Raw genomic sequence first — 15,626 nt, forward strand, 5'->3', positions numbered from 1 at the left:
GCCTCAGGGCGCCGTTCCCCTTCTTGGAGGCATCGTCATGGAGCTTCTACCTCTCCTGCCTTCGAGGATTCGTGCCCTCCGGGTGAAAACCCAAGCTCTTGCCTCGGTCGGAGCGGGCGACGGCGGCGGTCTCGTCGCTTCCCTTCTTGGAGGCGTCGTCTTTGGAGGGCGTGAACTTCACTCGGCGAGGGTGGTTTGTTTGCCGGACTGCGTTGCCTTACCGTCTGCGTTGGAGGATGCCGAGGCGGCAGCCTCGGGTAGGTGGCTGTGAGCCGGGGCGGCGGCCCCGGAAGGCGGTGCGGCAGCATCTCTATGGTGCAGGGATGCAGCTTGTCACGGCTTGGGTGGCGACCCTGGCTGTGTGGGCGGTAGGGCAGTCGGCTAGGTCAGACGCGTCCTAGAGGGGACGGTCGGACGTTATGTCGGGGCGGTGGCCCCGGATGAGTTGGTGTGATGCCCGTGGTCTGCGGCCTTTTGCCCTATGCAGCGTGGGTTGCGGGTGGATGGTTCGTGCGGCATCGCAGCTCGAGAGCGAGCGGTGGTACGTCGGGGCGGCGGCCCCGGAAGGTGGTGGTCCTGGTGGACGCGCAGGGCGCGACGGAGCAACGGTATGTCGGAGCGGCGGCTCCGAATGTTCGTCATCTTCGAGGGTGCTTGACCTTGGGTCGCTTGGGCGATAAGGTGACTCTCGACGGTGGGCTTGGGCGGCAACGACAATGGCGTTGAACATGGTTTGTTTGCTGCAAGACCGTGTTAGTCGGCTCCGTGCCGGCGTGTCCGAATGTCTTCAGGTTGGCCTCCTCTTGCTGTGAAGTCGAAGCTGCCTTTGGGTGGTGTACGATGACCTTCGAGGGGCGGTTCGACGGTGAAGGTCCTTTTCGGCGCAGGTCTTGTGCATCTCCTCTCCGCGGCTCGTCGTCAGAATCGGAGCTACCGGCATTTTCTTGGGGAGCCATCTGTTTGGCATAGGCCAACTCGAGCTTCGCGTTTGTGTAGCTTGTGTGGGTAGCCAGGGTGGCTCGGTGTGCCTTCGCGGCGTCGTGTGGGTGGGTGTGGGCTTAGCCCTGTCTTTATAGGTTTTTACCCGGTTTTCTCCTAAAAACCGGACACCTTCTAATTAATTAATGGATGAGGCAAAGCTTTTGCCTCTGTTTCAAAAAAAAAAAAAAAACTATATACGGGTGTGCAGCAAACGTACAGTCGAATCGCGCACATGGGTTAACCTGCAGGAACTCTGAACTAAATGGAGCTAGAGACTACCAATTAATCAATGGAGCTAGCTAGCTAGACGAAGAGCTGGAGCAGAACGAGCGGCGCCTGCGCAACGGCGACGGTCTCCTCGCGGTGCCTGCGCATGTGTCCCCCGAGCTCCTGCCCCATCTCGAATGTGAGGCCGCAGACGTGGCACTGGTGTAGTGCCGCCGGTTTCTCCTGGTCGTCCGAGGAAGTGGTCTTCTTGGACTTGAGGAAGTAGCAGTCTCCGGCGAGGGCTAGCGCGAGCCCGTGGCGGCCGCGGAGGTGGCTGGTCCGGTGCCCGCTGAGCGCCTGGAACGTCGGGAAGGAGCGGCTGCACGTCTTGCAGACGAACTCGCCGGATGCCGCGGTGCGCCTGAGCTTCTTCTTGCGCTCGCACTACTACACGGTAAGCATTATGGGGCACTTCAAACTGCCCCTATATGTGTTCAAAGTGCCCCTAATTAGCTATTGGGGCAGTTTCAAAACTGCCCCAGATACCTGTGTCCCTAAATAAAATAGGGGCAGTTTGATGAAAGTGCCCCAAAGATTATTTAGGGGCACTTTGAGATGTGCCCCAAAAGATTTTTAGGGGCACTTCGAAAACTGCCCCAAAAGGATTTTAGTGGCACTTTAAGATGTGCCCCAAAAGGTTTTTAGGGGTACTTTGGAAATTGCCTCAAAAGGTTTTTTAGGACACTTTGAAAACTGCCCCAAAAGGTATTTAGGGGCACTTCGAGATGTGCTCCAAAAGATTTTTAGAGGCAACTCAACAAAATGCCCCAAAATACAATTAGAGGCAGTTTCATAAAATGCCCCAAATCCCATTTGGAGGCAACTCAGAATGCCCCAAAAACACAATCAGAGACAACTCTAAAATGACCCAAAACACAATTTGAAGCGATTCAATAAAACACACCAAAACACAATTAGAGGCAACATATTGAAATGACTAAATGTATCACAAGGCATTATAAACAACAATGCCTCAATATACCAACAGAGGCAATATAAACAAGCATATGATACAAGGTATCCAATATAAACGGTAGCAAAAGGACACACAAGAGGCAGCACCAGCGCTATCGCTGGTAGGGGGAATGCGCAGGGGGAGCAGCTGGGCAAGAGCACTTGCAACCACACAAGCATCTCGGGCATGTGCAACAGGAGCAGCAGCCACAGTCCGGACACACGACGCCTCACCGGTGGCCGCTGCAGCAATGGCACAACCCTTCCCGTGCTCCAAGGAAGCAGCAGCAGCTCGGCCCCTTGATCTGGATGGTGGAGCTGGCTTCTATGTAGACCTTATATCAACCCCTGAAACAACATACTCAAGTCTGATTGCCTAGCTGAAATGGTGAGGAGGCTGGATCCCAGGTGATGCCTAAAACAGTCAAAACAAATCAAACATAAATCATTTAGATACAGGTCATGTACTCACCAGTGGGGTTGGGGCAGAATTGTGCCAGTACCTCGAATCAAATATCTTGCTCCCAATTCATGGTGCGTATGTGGATTTCGAATATTTGGTTTCGGCGCTCAACTCAGGTATGCCAAATTCCAACTCACTAGGTATAGGAAAGAATATATGAAAACTATGGACCATAGTACTTCGTTTAAATTTGGCAATGATCTTGTAAGATGGTTAATCAAAGTTGATATTTGTAAATTTATCTCAGTTTTGTTTCTCAGAGATAAGCTGTATGCACACACAAACAACAATATAATGTTTCCATGCGTTGTAGCTTCTATTATTGTGAAAGCATAGTTTCAGGTCATAGTAAGTAGAATTCTGAAGATCATAAATCAAGCTAGCATCCCCTGAAAATATCGAGGACAATATTCACAAAATGCAATATTTGGTAAAGTTATAGTAACCAGTGAACCACATGGATTAAATATGAGATTGGATTCAAAGTGTAATCATCGTTGAGAATTATAATGAAGCATATAATTATCTAGAACAAAGCAAAAACAATTAAATATAAGCACTCGGGACTATATCAGCCCCCAGAACGCACAAACACACAAACACGCCACACAGACATACCTAGAAGAATGACGAAATTACCTTCTCCATGTAAGGTCTTCTGGTCCAAGGGGCTGAGCAGGACTTGAATAGTTAAAATGCCTTGATTACTATGAATGCATCATGAGTAAAAAATAGTCAAAAGGACCAGTTCTTCATAGAAAACATAGTGCTCACTTCAAGTAAACAACAAACCTTGACAAGATTAGAATGCATTTTCCTAATTATTTTGGCATCGATAATTCTTAGGTACTACACCAGCCAGCCAGGTTGCATAGCATCACTTGATGAAACAAACAGTGCTATCTGCAGAATAAAACAAAATCACCATTAGTGCTCACTTCATACACATTTCATATTACAGAAAAGTTGGGTTTTCCAAATGCAGCAACACATGATGATGGCGAGTGATGAGAACACAATCATCATTCTACAGTGAAATCCATGCTAGGGCACGACTGAGAATTACTATGGAAGGTTGGTCTTTTCTGAAGGATAAAATCCATAGGTGATTCAAACTAGGTTGTAGATTTTGACATAATGGGGTTATAAGGTCCTTGCCCTATTAGTTGGCAAATAACATATAACAATGTTTAAAAAAACTGAGATACCAGTCATAATTATCTATATGGTGAAGATAGGAAAATAAAGAGGTATGGGAGTATTATAAGCAATAGTGATAACATGACAGAGGTTCTAGATAGTTTATAATAAATAGGAAAAGTATGCCTAAATTTCACTTTAACTAACATAAAATCGTGGGCTTATTTGGATGGTAGGACAGTTCAGCATATCTCATGGTAGATGGGCTTATTTGGCGGTTGCATAGGACTCGGGGGAGCAGGCCAAGGCTACTTTTATCTTTGACAGCAGAGGCTACATGAACATTTAAAAGGTCTTAAGAACAATAGCTGCAAGGGTCCATAGCTATAGGTAACCAATTTAAGAGACGATGATATTGCATGAAGCATGAATTACTCCAGCCTGGGCCATCCATCTTAAGTTAATTCTTAGTATGATCACAAAGCACCTAACTTGCAAAGGTCAGAGCAGAGCACATTTGACATTTTTTCTATACAAAACTCTAATGTAGCAGAAAGGCATGCATCGCAGTTTATGATTTTAAATATATCCGCACAAGTATGTATATACAGGGGGGAAATCCAAACAAGCGCATTACGCATACCATGCATCAGCTAGTTGATACATGTCTAAGGACCAACATAAATGAGCAAAACAGTTGATTTCAGGTGAGGAGTATGACAATGTCTCTGATTCGCAAGATTCAGTGGTATCAACTTGTCTGACAATAACTCACATGAGATTCTACAACTACATCAAAGATCTGAATTAAGGAGGCACTCCAATCTATAGTTCACCAACAAATTATCACATTACCGACACCCTTGAAGAAAAAAGAGAATAAAAACACAATGGTCAGTATGTCACCTCTAGATTCAGAGTTCGTAGCTATTAAAACAATTGCTCTACATATTTTTGATAGGGTGAAACTGAATTCAATGTATGGTTCACGAGGCATTAACATGATTATTATCACTGTTAAGTAAAATGTAGAACAGAGAACAAATTTTCTTGCCAGTTTTAAGCTATCAAAAGGTTTCTCGGCAACATGTATGGTAGAAGTAATGAACAGAGAGTTAATTCATTCCAGGATCTAAGAGGAAGTGATATATAAAGAATAGCTGGCTCCCTGATCAGCAAGCCAAAAAAAATAGAGTAGGATAACTCACATGCTTGTCGATGCATTTCCAGTTATCGAAAGACAAGGACAATGCTTCTACCAGAACTCATCATCAACCCTTTCAAATAATTTTTCTTTACAAATAGGCAGCAAGGGTATGTTTTGACTTTTACTTTACTTTGAACTACTTCTCCTCGTTGTATCCGCGCTAGCAAAATCATATATGGAATCAGACCCTATGTAATGGCCTCTATAAAATCTGAAGCATTCAAACACGTGAATGAGTCAAGAAAAAAAGAAAGATATGATAGACAACCGAGAATAAATTTAAAATACTCTATTGAAATAAAAGAGTTCTGCACTAAGGTAAACAATACTCAAACTTCCAGGGATAAGCCAATATAGAGTCAATCATCTAAAAACAATAGCGGGAAAATGATCAGAAAGAATTAGAGTTAGCCCTGTGCAAAAAAGAACCAGTAGTACAGAACCTGGCAAAATTCTAATTGATTATCCAGAGAAATAAAATGTAAGTTAAAAGACATGTTTCACTACTACTGGTTTTCCAAGTCTGAGTTACTGCAACTCTAATTGAGTTATTGCATATGATGCGATGGTTTGTAACAAGACTGATTCACTACTCCGACCATGATTTCATTGGCTTGAGTCATGACAAGTACATGCTGCTACATCTATAAAAATAATAAAGCATGAACCTGGCAAAACAAGTATACACAATTTCTCTGGATACCCAAAACATGAAGTCCCTATTTTCCCCCCACTTAGTTATTCGTCATTTCTCAACATGCACCAGATTCATCCATAAGCAAACATGGAGCCTATTTATTTCAGAACCCGATATCAAACAACACAATATCAGTCAAGCAATGATTGCCTTTCCTCTAAATAATCTGATTCAGTGTGACCCCAAAATCAAAGATTTAACTGCCTAGGAAGGTCCAAATGTGGTTACCTGCTCACATAGTAGAGGCGGTGAATTCACCGGCACCACCCATGGACTCTGATCCACTCGTTCATGGCTTGTAGTTGTTGACCAACATAGATATAGCAGCACAAGGGCAAGCACATGACCCATATCATCGTCCAGGGAAAACTACACAATGGCCCCCTCCTTCTGCATCCTTTCCTCACACATAAGCACAAATGTTGTCCTTTCCTCTAAAGTATTTCTTCCTGGGAAGCTTGTGCTCACATCTGCAACCTCAAAGCCAGAACAAAATTTGAGCTAACAAGGACCCCATTTAACCAATCAATCAATTATCCATTAACGGAAATTCCAGCAGCTACAACCTAATCAGAACATTAGCACACGGCCATGTACCAGCAACATGACAATGCAGCACTGGTACAGGACATCACCACCATAGCCCTAAACCTAAAACAAACCACAGCTTGTTGGACAAACCATCACAATACACGAGCGAGATGGAAGGGAGAAGAAATAGCTCACATTATAGTTCTAGCCGTGGAGCAAGCCATCGAGGTCGCTGAAGAGGAGAGGGCAGCCACAGCCTACCACCGCACCACGGTGGTGAGGCCCCGGCCACCCAGGCGACATCAATAGGTGGTAGTCGCCAGGAGCATAGGTGTTGCGAGCCCGAGCCCAACAGCTAGGGTTTCACGGGCACGCGCGCTTGGGTGTTGTAGGGTGGCGCGGAGGCGTGGATCCAGTAGAGAGGTCCATGGGGGCATCACGTCGGGGCGCCGCGGTACTGGTATCAGCGAGAGGTGGTGGGAGCAGTGCCGGTGAGACCAATCTGTGAGGCTAGGGTTTCGCGTACCGCGCGTGCCGGCACGGGCGTACATCATGGCGGCAGGGAAATTGGCAGAGAAGAGGCAACAGAGTTTCACTGGTCTACGGCAGCGGCGGCAGCGGCGGCGGCGGCAGGTATCGGCCGAGGTGGCGGCTGGCGGCGGCGGCATCGCAGTGGGGAAACGGGGCGCGCGCGTGCGAGCGAGGTGAGGTTGAGGGAGTTTTTTTTAGACGAAGCGGGTCAAGATGCTAAGCGGGTGAGGGGTCCGGTTCGGCTGACCCGCAAAAGTTTAGGGACCTAGGGTCTATCCGCACCTCTCCTCTCCTCTGTGCAGCGGGCAGAAGAACGTCGCCGCCGCGCCGCCACTGGAGCAGGAGAACCGCCGGCATCGGAATAAATTCTTCGGGTAGATCACACCGCCGGCCGGGTCCTCCATACCCCTTTTTCCCTTTTCCACTTGTCTCCAAGTATCTCTGCCGCCGCCTGCTGAAGCCGTGAAGTGAAGGAGGCGCTCGATGCTGGAGAGGACCCCGAGCTAGCGAACCTCCCCGTCCCCAACCACCTTCTCCAGCAGCGGCCTGCCTCCCCCCTGCCGGCCTCTCTTCATCAGCAGCGGTAGAACCCCCAGGTACTGTATGAAAGAACTCTGCTGTTTTCAACGATGCTTGTTTGCCCAGGTATTAGAGATGTTGTTCTCCTCTCCCACCCGTTCTGATTGATTGATGGGTGTAGTGCTTGTGTGACATGGCGTGGCCTAGGGTTTGTCTGCTCTGAATTTTGTGATATCTCTGAATCTCATGTCAGTCATAGGATAATTATCTGCTTATACAATTTTGATTGCATTTGTGATTTTGTGAAGAGATTAAGAAGTCGAAAGCAGTGCACTCCTGCACGTCTTCTTGTTTTTCACATTGACCATTTGACACTGTCCAAATTAACCCTGATGATGAACCATAATGTCAAAAATAGCAAATATGTTTTATAGGAAGCTCTGCCTTCCTTGCGAGATATTCTAGAACCATACGTTTCAGTGCCTGCTGTCAAAGTGAAAGTTGCATCTTAGTGTTTCAGATGGGACAACACAACTCCATCTATTGGAAAACAGTGACAAACATAGCATCTTACTATGATTAATGTAGTGAAATTTGCTGCTACTTTTTCTGTTATTTTTAATCTACCAAGAGTGTATGTCTTTGTAAACAAGTTCAACGGTATCTTAGTTTCTTGTTCTGCATATTTATTACATAAACATTCCTTAGTACAGTAGATGTACAGAAACATCTACAAGTTCAACATGAATGCGTTTAAGCAACATCAAGTTGATTACTTAGACAACATCTGCAAATGTGTTTAAGACTAGCTAGGCTGTATCTTTTTATGAACCCATTCTTCTCCAAGCTTGAGTGAACCACTAGTGTGCTCAAATTGCTAAGACTATGTTCATGTACGCTGATACTCAGCCTATGCAAAATACTGAGTTCTTAAAGACATTTCTCTTGTTTTTTCAATTCATCCGGCTAAGAAAATGAAAGAGGGGGATAACAGACCAAAGAAGTAAAGTCTATTTTCATGTAGATGAACCAAGCCAAGCGAAGGAAATCCTGGTACATTTCCCACTGGTTGGTATATTTTGAGGTTTGGGTTTTTGTTTTATATGCCATGTATACCCAAGTCACTGGTATTTAAATTTTGCACCATGTTACCAGCTTGTACTTGACGTACTGCTCCATGACAGTCTGGTAATCCAACCGTGGTAGCTTAAGGTTTGGGCTAGGATGGTGGTAATGCGCCTGCCCTTCTTACTTACTGCCATGTTGAGGTCAATTTAATTTGGTAGCTTCGGGTCAAATTTCTTTGTGTTTATAGCTTTGGCACTAGGAGGTGTACTAAGTGGGTCTCTAAGTAATTGGGCCACATAGATTTCTACATGAAATGCCATTTTGAGTTACTATCGAGAATGAAATACAGTATCACCTTGTTACTCTTTGTGCTACTGTAAACTGTTATACCGGCTGGTTCTAGACACATGTTTCCTATTTTCCACATTCAAACATTCTTCATCCATGAAGTGAACCAACACCTCATTATTTTATCTGCATTCAAATATTGGTCCTCCATGAACTGTGCCCATGATGAACACCTCATGTTTACTTATGGAGAACATAATTTGCCCCGTAATATATCCATCAAATATTGGTCATGCATGAATAGCAGGCTGCAGCCATGATCCACCGATCCAGTGGAGCAGACCAAGGCGATTCTGGAATCAACATCTGTAATGTTACCTGTGAGAGGCATATGGAGTGGAGAAGAAGAGAGGGTGAGGTAGGAGGAAGATGAGGCCGTGGTGTTTGCCATCTCCGTCAAACATCCACAAATGTAGGCCATAATTTCATCAACTAGGTACAAAATAGATTGGATATTTGGCCTACTTCTTTAACCAATATATGTAGGCTGTGATCATACATATACTGAAGATTTGATGTTTTGTAATTTGGATTCAGCAACAAGCTCAAGGGCTCGGCATGTTGCAGGCCAATGTGTTTCCTTCTCTTCATTGGATCAGGTCCAAGGGTGATTACTTTCTATTGTTATTTAACCTTCTCTTAGATTCATTAGGTGGATTGTTTGTTCAGGTTAAGTTATACTAATGACTGAAATAAATGACCACGTGTTCTTGCAGAGCGAGACCAAATGGCATAGATCTTGGTAATATGAATTATCAGCAATGATCCTATGAATTATCAACAGTGATTTTATTGTTAGCCTACCAAGGTTTTTTCATAATTTATGGAAAAAGGCTCTCTTTCATGGGTATATGATGTATCAAGATGTCTGTTTTATCTCATCACATAATTAACATACTATGTTAGCACTTACCCGAATTTACTTCACCATATCTCATATCTGAAACTCATTTCTAATAGGAGAAAGAATGTTGGAAGTGAATGAAGCCTCCAGCAATCAGCGGGGATCCTTTTTACAAGCTTAGATTCAAAAGCTAGTTCTAATGGAGTGACTTGTATTGTGTTTGTGGTCTTGCCACTTTCCATCCTGCATAGGAGAAGTCTCCAACTTGCATTTCCTCTTGCACAGTTGCATTGCTTTCCAAGCATTCCTCTGTTTGCCACCTTAAAATTGTGAACTCCAACATATTTAGTTGGCGAAGATTTGCTTAAAAAACAATTTTATGCTGATATTCTATGAATAATTACACTTTTATGGTTGGTTGGTTGCTCTAATATGACACTTAGACCCTGGACGTTCTCTATTTTTTCTCAATGTGAAACTCCCATCAATCAATCATGGTACTGACCTAGCATTCCTATGCATATATGTTTGTGCTTGTGCTTCTAAGCTGATGGGGCCACATTGCTTACTATGGGTCTTCATCACTGATTTCAGGATAAAAGCACTTTAACTATCAGGTAGCTTGGAAGAACATCGGCATACTCCGTTATGTCAGCTTGGAGGTTGTTGCAGCTTTTGGTTGCCTCTCTCTGTAAATAATCAACATTTGAGTAGTGCACCGTTGCTATGAAGGCCGTGTTCTCTGCTTGGCTTTATGCAAATAGCAGGCACGACTTCCTCTCTTTAGTTTGGTTCTCGTGGATGCTCAGGTACCTATCTCCTTTACTAATGTTGTTATTCCAAGTTGCTTTTTATGATTTTTGTAGCCGGATAGGACTGAGCCTTTTATATTTTATTCTCATTTACTTGTGTTGTCATTATTCCATAATGGAGTTTGAGCACATTAGCTTTTGAACTGAAAATAATCTAGCTAGAATGATAAAATAAAGAGATTAAATGAAATACTTGGTTTGGAAATAGTTCAGACAAAGATACTTTATTGATTGCGGAGTAAGCACACCGCCATATATAAGAGCGCATCTATTTATCATTCCATGAAATGGAGAGTAAGTAAACAGACACTAACTCATTAACGGGAGTGACATGTATATCTTTTGTAGTGAACATGGCGTCCATAATTCAGTGGTACTGTCATTGTTTCTTATTCCCGAGCACTGGTTAAGGTTCTTTTAACTATCTTTTTGTGGTGCCTTAGGGACACAACTACGTTAGCTCTTTGGAGTGAGAATGCCGAAGCCTCAAATGAATTACTTTGGCTATGGGATGCGCTTTCAAAAGGCAAGACTCTAAAATTATGATTTCTCGAGCTGCTTCACTGCTAGCTTTCTTTCCTATTGCCAGGAGCTTCGTGTTCATGCATTTTCTCTGCATATTTTGATTATAGTGATGTTATGTCTCAGCAAGCAATTGTTCTCAACTATGCATCTATACAAATATGCCAGGCATTGTTGCATTGTGCTAAGGTAGTTTTCGGTGTGGTTTGCCAATTTATTATCACATATATGTAAAATTGCTTTCCAAGCCAACCCACCCACCCATAGGACTTGGTTAAAATTCTCCTTATTTTTTTCTGACCAAAAAAATCTGGTTTACTGCATTTCCATTGCACCAATGGTGGTATGATATCACAGTCGTGTTTAAATTAAGGCAATCAGCTGTACACATTCAGCAAACTAAGGGTTGCTTTGGCATATATTGCTAGCTCTGGATTTGTTGGACATCCTTTTATGTAAAAATATCTTCCAACGCATACAACTTTTGAGCTATACATGTCATTTGAACCTTAAGATGAGCTTTAACATAGATGAAAAATATCTTCCAACACATGCAACTTTCGAGATATACATGTGATTTGTTCATCCTGACTATAATTTATGTATAGCTTTATAGCTTTATAGTTTCTGAATCTTTTATTTTTCTTATTCCTTTGGTTTTTCAAATGACATGTATATCTTGAAAGGTGTATGTGTTGAAACATATATTTATTCTATGTTAAATCTCATCTTCAGGATCGTTATACATGTCTCGCAGTCTGATTATTTTTAAAATATAAGCCAAATTACTAAATATTGGTCCCTGGAGTTTCACTTGTCATAACAGGTGAGTATTTTGCTCTCAAAACTGATAAATATCTTTGATTGGGTCTCTATGCTAGAAAATTTATTGTTGTTCAGTTGTCAGGCATGATAAAATGCTTTATAAAGTTTTGAATTTAGTTTTGGGTGATGAATATTATCTCTTTATTACAATTAAGGTTCAGAACTTGCTATTTTGCTTATCCTCATGTTAATATGAATCCTTGTCTAGAAAAGAAAAAAAACGAGTTCAGATAAGTAATGTCATGCAACTCGAAGGGTTGGAGAAGCGGGCGCTGATAGCGGCGCTTGCCTCTTCATGCCCTCTACTCAAGCGATTTGATTTGTCTCCCTCAGTGTGCAATGCACCATGGATGTTTGTCTCAGGTCAGGTTTATGATGCGCCTAGCGTGTATTTTGTCTGGCCTTTGAGGGTTAGGATCCGTGTCCTGCCAGAATAGATGCAGCTCATGTATTCGTAGGGTATTTTCATTTGTATTTCTTTTTTGGAGAACATCTGTTTCTTTTTGTTTATGTGAAGAACACATCTGAATATTCATTAGACGTGAAATGACAAATGAGTTACCGTGAATAGCAAGAACTAGGGTATTCAATATATGTGCTTTGAGGTATATAGCTCAGAGACCTACACTGTTCTTAACTAAAATTAATTCTATTTGTCACACAAAGTAGTGGCATCGTTGCTACTGTCACTGTCAGTGTACATTTTAGTTTCTTATGCTACCTTCTTTTTTGTAAAATTATTTGATTGTTCTCAGATTCCAAAAGAAAAGGAAATTCTCTATTGCGATGCAGTTATAATCTTATATTCGAATTCAGTGCATGCTCTTTTTCCGTAATAGTTTCATGGTTTCTTTAACTATGACTGTGGCATGTTCTTCTTACCTAGGTCAGAAAACCTCATGGAAAGGTCAGCCAAATTACTGATAGATGTTATATTACATTTCAACATTTTATTGAGCATTTGTTCTTTGTGTCGATTCTAATGTATTTAAATGGTGCAGACATCTTTGAGTCATGGAATAAAATTATCATAATAATATTATACATGTCTATAGAGACGAAGTTGAAACCAAGTTTGTCTTCACTACATTAGTGAGAAAACCCATTGGAATGCCTTTGCTCAGGCTCCTATCCCATGGTCAAGCACCTGGTATGCCACTTTAACATATTGTTGAGCATGATGTGGAATTTTTTCTAGCCCCCGGGAGAACTAACTTCCATCAACTTGTGCAATTTTCAGTTCGCAGTCTGGCTTACTTAAAAAATTGGCCACTAATAACTGATTACATTTCATTGAAGAAACTTGGATAAGAGCACAATCGCACCTTCCAAAATAAATGCAGTTTTACCTATCATGTAGGTATTTGCTCCTTCACAGTCGCTGTATAAACCAAAAGCCAACATTATTGCAAGCCTGCCATCTGTTAGTTTGACAAATATTTAAATCTATATATGCTGCATTCTTGTTATCGCATTTATATTCTAAGTTGTACGGAACCGATAGTACTTTTCAGTTCTTTGTCATAATTACCCAAATAACAGTTAAATTTTGCTTGTTCTTTCTATGGAGTAACTAATCGAGCACCAATTATTGCCATTGTGGGAATGGACATCCGTATTTTTCATTATGTTTTATTGAAAATATATAGAAGCTTCCTTCTTTTGGGAATGTGTAGATGTAACAAGTGCCACTTGAATAAGCCATATATCACTATAAGAAGACATTGATTCCAATTTATTTTTTTCTTGCAGCAACCATCTGAACTTTATCTCCATCAACAGGTCAGGCTAGCCCAACCACAAGAAATAGAGTACTTATATTGTTGAAACGAAGAGTTTGCATAAAAATAACTGTTGTGCGAACTCGACAACGGCTTCGAGTTGCAAACCCTCGCTCTGGCTCTCGGGTTTCCTGCACCGCCATCTGCACATGCCAAAAGCAAGGTCAGACCCAGCTCTGCGCCTCCGCCCTCAACCTTCTGATGCCACAGCCCTCCAGAGACGGCAACAACAGTACCGTTGTCGGACCCTCCTTGCCCTTCCAGTACCAACTACCAAGGAAGGAAATCGTCATCGTCCTCTCATCTGACAAGGAGGACAATGACACCAGGTACTGAGGAGCTCAAGGTGAACGAAAAGTCGGAGCAACTACAACAGCGTACCACTGATGTTGTGTAACAACAGTATGGCTATGAATCCTTAATGCAGATCGCTCCTCTACTGCTAATTAGGGTAATATATGGACAGTCACAATCTCTGGCTGAAGCATGTGGAAATAAGAGTCGGTGTTGTGTGAAATAGTCCAGTAGAACAATGCACCAGCCCCATCTGGCTTATGTAAACAATGTTTGTATGAAAATCAAAATTAGGCTGCTCCCTCAGGAATCATTAGATTAATTGTTTGCTTGCTTATACATAATATCTTGGCATCGTTATCTTTCAAAGTGATTTGGATCATACCGCGAAGCGGCTGCCTTCCGACCTAGTAGACAACATTCTATGTACATTCCCTGATGTTTTTTTCGGCTGTGCTTTCCCTGTCATTTGTGAAACTGCCCCAATAGGTATATAGCAATTGGGGCACTTCTTGAAACTGCCCCAATAGGTGTATACCAATTGGGGCACTAGTCAAACTGCCCCAACAGGTGTATACCAATTGGGGCACTTCTCTAAACTGCCCCAATAGGTGTATACCAATTGGGGCACTTCTTCAAATTGCCCCAATAGGTGTATAGCAATTGGGGCACTTCTTGAAACTGCCCCAATAGGTGTATACCAATTGGGGCACTTCTCCAAACTGCCCCAATAGGTGTATACCAATTGGGGCACTTCTCCAAACTGCCCCAATAGGTAGGGCATTAGAGGCATTTTGGCCAAAGTGCCTCTAAAAGGGGGTATTTAGGGGCACTTTGAAAAGTGCCCCAGGGCAAAGTGCCCCTAAATCCCTACCGTGTAGTAGTGTCGGCGGCCACGGCGCCGAGGGACAGGGAGAGGGACAAGGGGGTGTGATCTCTGTAATGGTTCATCGAGGACACCATCGCTGCGCGGCTAATCAAGTCTGAGCTCAGCAAGAGTAGGTCTGTGGCTCCTTGCAAAATGATCGACGACGAGAAGAAGAATTCAGGAGAAATGGGAGGTGGATGTGGATGGGGAGTGTGCATGTCTGTCCTCTTATAGTAGCGACACAGAGGTGGATGTGGATGGAGCTAGTACCTAGTAGCAGCAAGCAGGTGGTCTCACGTCACGTGTAAACCCCGTCGGTGTTGACGTCGTCGTGGACCGGAGCGTCGCGATCGGCCGTTCGAACCTTCTTAATTTCCGTTTACTTGCTTGATAGGGAACATTAGAGCAAGTACAATAGGTCCTACTCAGCAGGCTATAAGCAAATCCACATCAGCAAAATACTAGTTTGAAGTGAGAGAAAAGAGGAGAGAGAGTGGGACGGGCGCTTGAGCTATCGTCGACTCTGGCACAAGAAACAAGAGAGATATAGCTTGCATGCAGCCTGGTGCATGGCGATAAGCTGGCTACACGCATTGATTGCAGGTTCTCTGTGTCTTGCATGCATGTGGCTGTCTAAAAAATAAATAGTTAAATATTCAGCAAAGCTAATCTTGTAGCCAATCTATTATACAAGTGCCTACTTTATACTAGCTCTAAGTGATGTGGCATGGTGCATATAGCCAGCGATCGGCTACGTTATTGCTATTGCTCTTACGCGCTTCCATCCATGGATAAGCGTGTGCGCTGGCTTCATATTGCTGGTGGACGGAAGGGCCCACGAAATGGGACGGAAGTATCATTCACTCACGGTGTTAGAGCAAGGGCAATAACGTAGCTCGCTGCTGGCGATAAATTCATGCCAAGTCATTTAGAGCCTTCCTAGAGTAAGCATGTGTACAATAATCTGGCTCCTA

General features: G+C 43.2%; 1 protein-coding gene and 2 long non-coding RNA genes across 5 annotated transcripts; 1 reads left to right on the forward strand and 2 right to left on the reverse strand.

The window, feature by feature from the left end:
- Positions 1-1,284: 1,284 nt before the first annotated feature.
- Positions 1,285-2,061, reverse strand: LOC127346676 (zinc finger protein ZAT7-like). Its single transcript, XM_051372952.2, has 3 exons — positions 2,025-2,061; positions 1,735-1,742; positions 1,285-1,632 (listed from the first exon to the last, which is right to left on the reverse strand). Exons 1-3 carry the CDS (start codon positions 2,059-2,061, stop codon positions 1,285-1,287), a joined length of 393 nt encoding a protein of 130 aa, XP_051228912.1.
- Positions 2,062-2,112: 51 nt separating this feature from the next.
- Positions 2,113-6,865, reverse strand: LOC127292134 (uncharacterized). Of its 2 annotated transcripts, XR_007844962.1 has the most exons (4): positions 6,436-6,865; positions 5,938-6,179; positions 3,305-3,568; positions 2,113-2,801 (listed from the first exon to the last, which is right to left on the reverse strand). It is a non-coding gene; the product is annotated as an uncharacterized lncRNA (long non-coding RNA). The 2 variants fall into 2 exon arrangements; XR_007844961.2 differs by lacking the exons at positions 5,938-6,179; positions 6,436-6,865 and having other exon boundaries at positions 3,305-5,718.
- A 4,636-nt stretch (positions 6,866-11,501) lies between these two features.
- LOC127292136 (uncharacterized) lies at positions 11,502-14,084 on the forward strand. Of its 2 annotated transcripts, none has more exons than XR_011744305.1 (2): positions 11,502-12,859; positions 13,462-14,084. It is a non-coding gene; the product is annotated as an uncharacterized lncRNA (long non-coding RNA). The 2 variants fall into 2 exon arrangements; XR_011744306.1 differs by having other exon boundaries at positions 13,492-14,084.
- The last annotated feature ends 1,542 nt before the right edge of the window (positions 14,085-15,626 follow it).

This window comes from Lolium perenne, chromosome 4 (assembly GCF_019359855.2).
Source record: "Lolium perenne isolate Kyuss_39 chromosome 4, Kyuss_2.0, whole genome shotgun sequence".
NCBI lineage: Eukaryota > Viridiplantae > Streptophyta > Magnoliopsida > Poales > Poaceae > Lolium > Lolium perenne.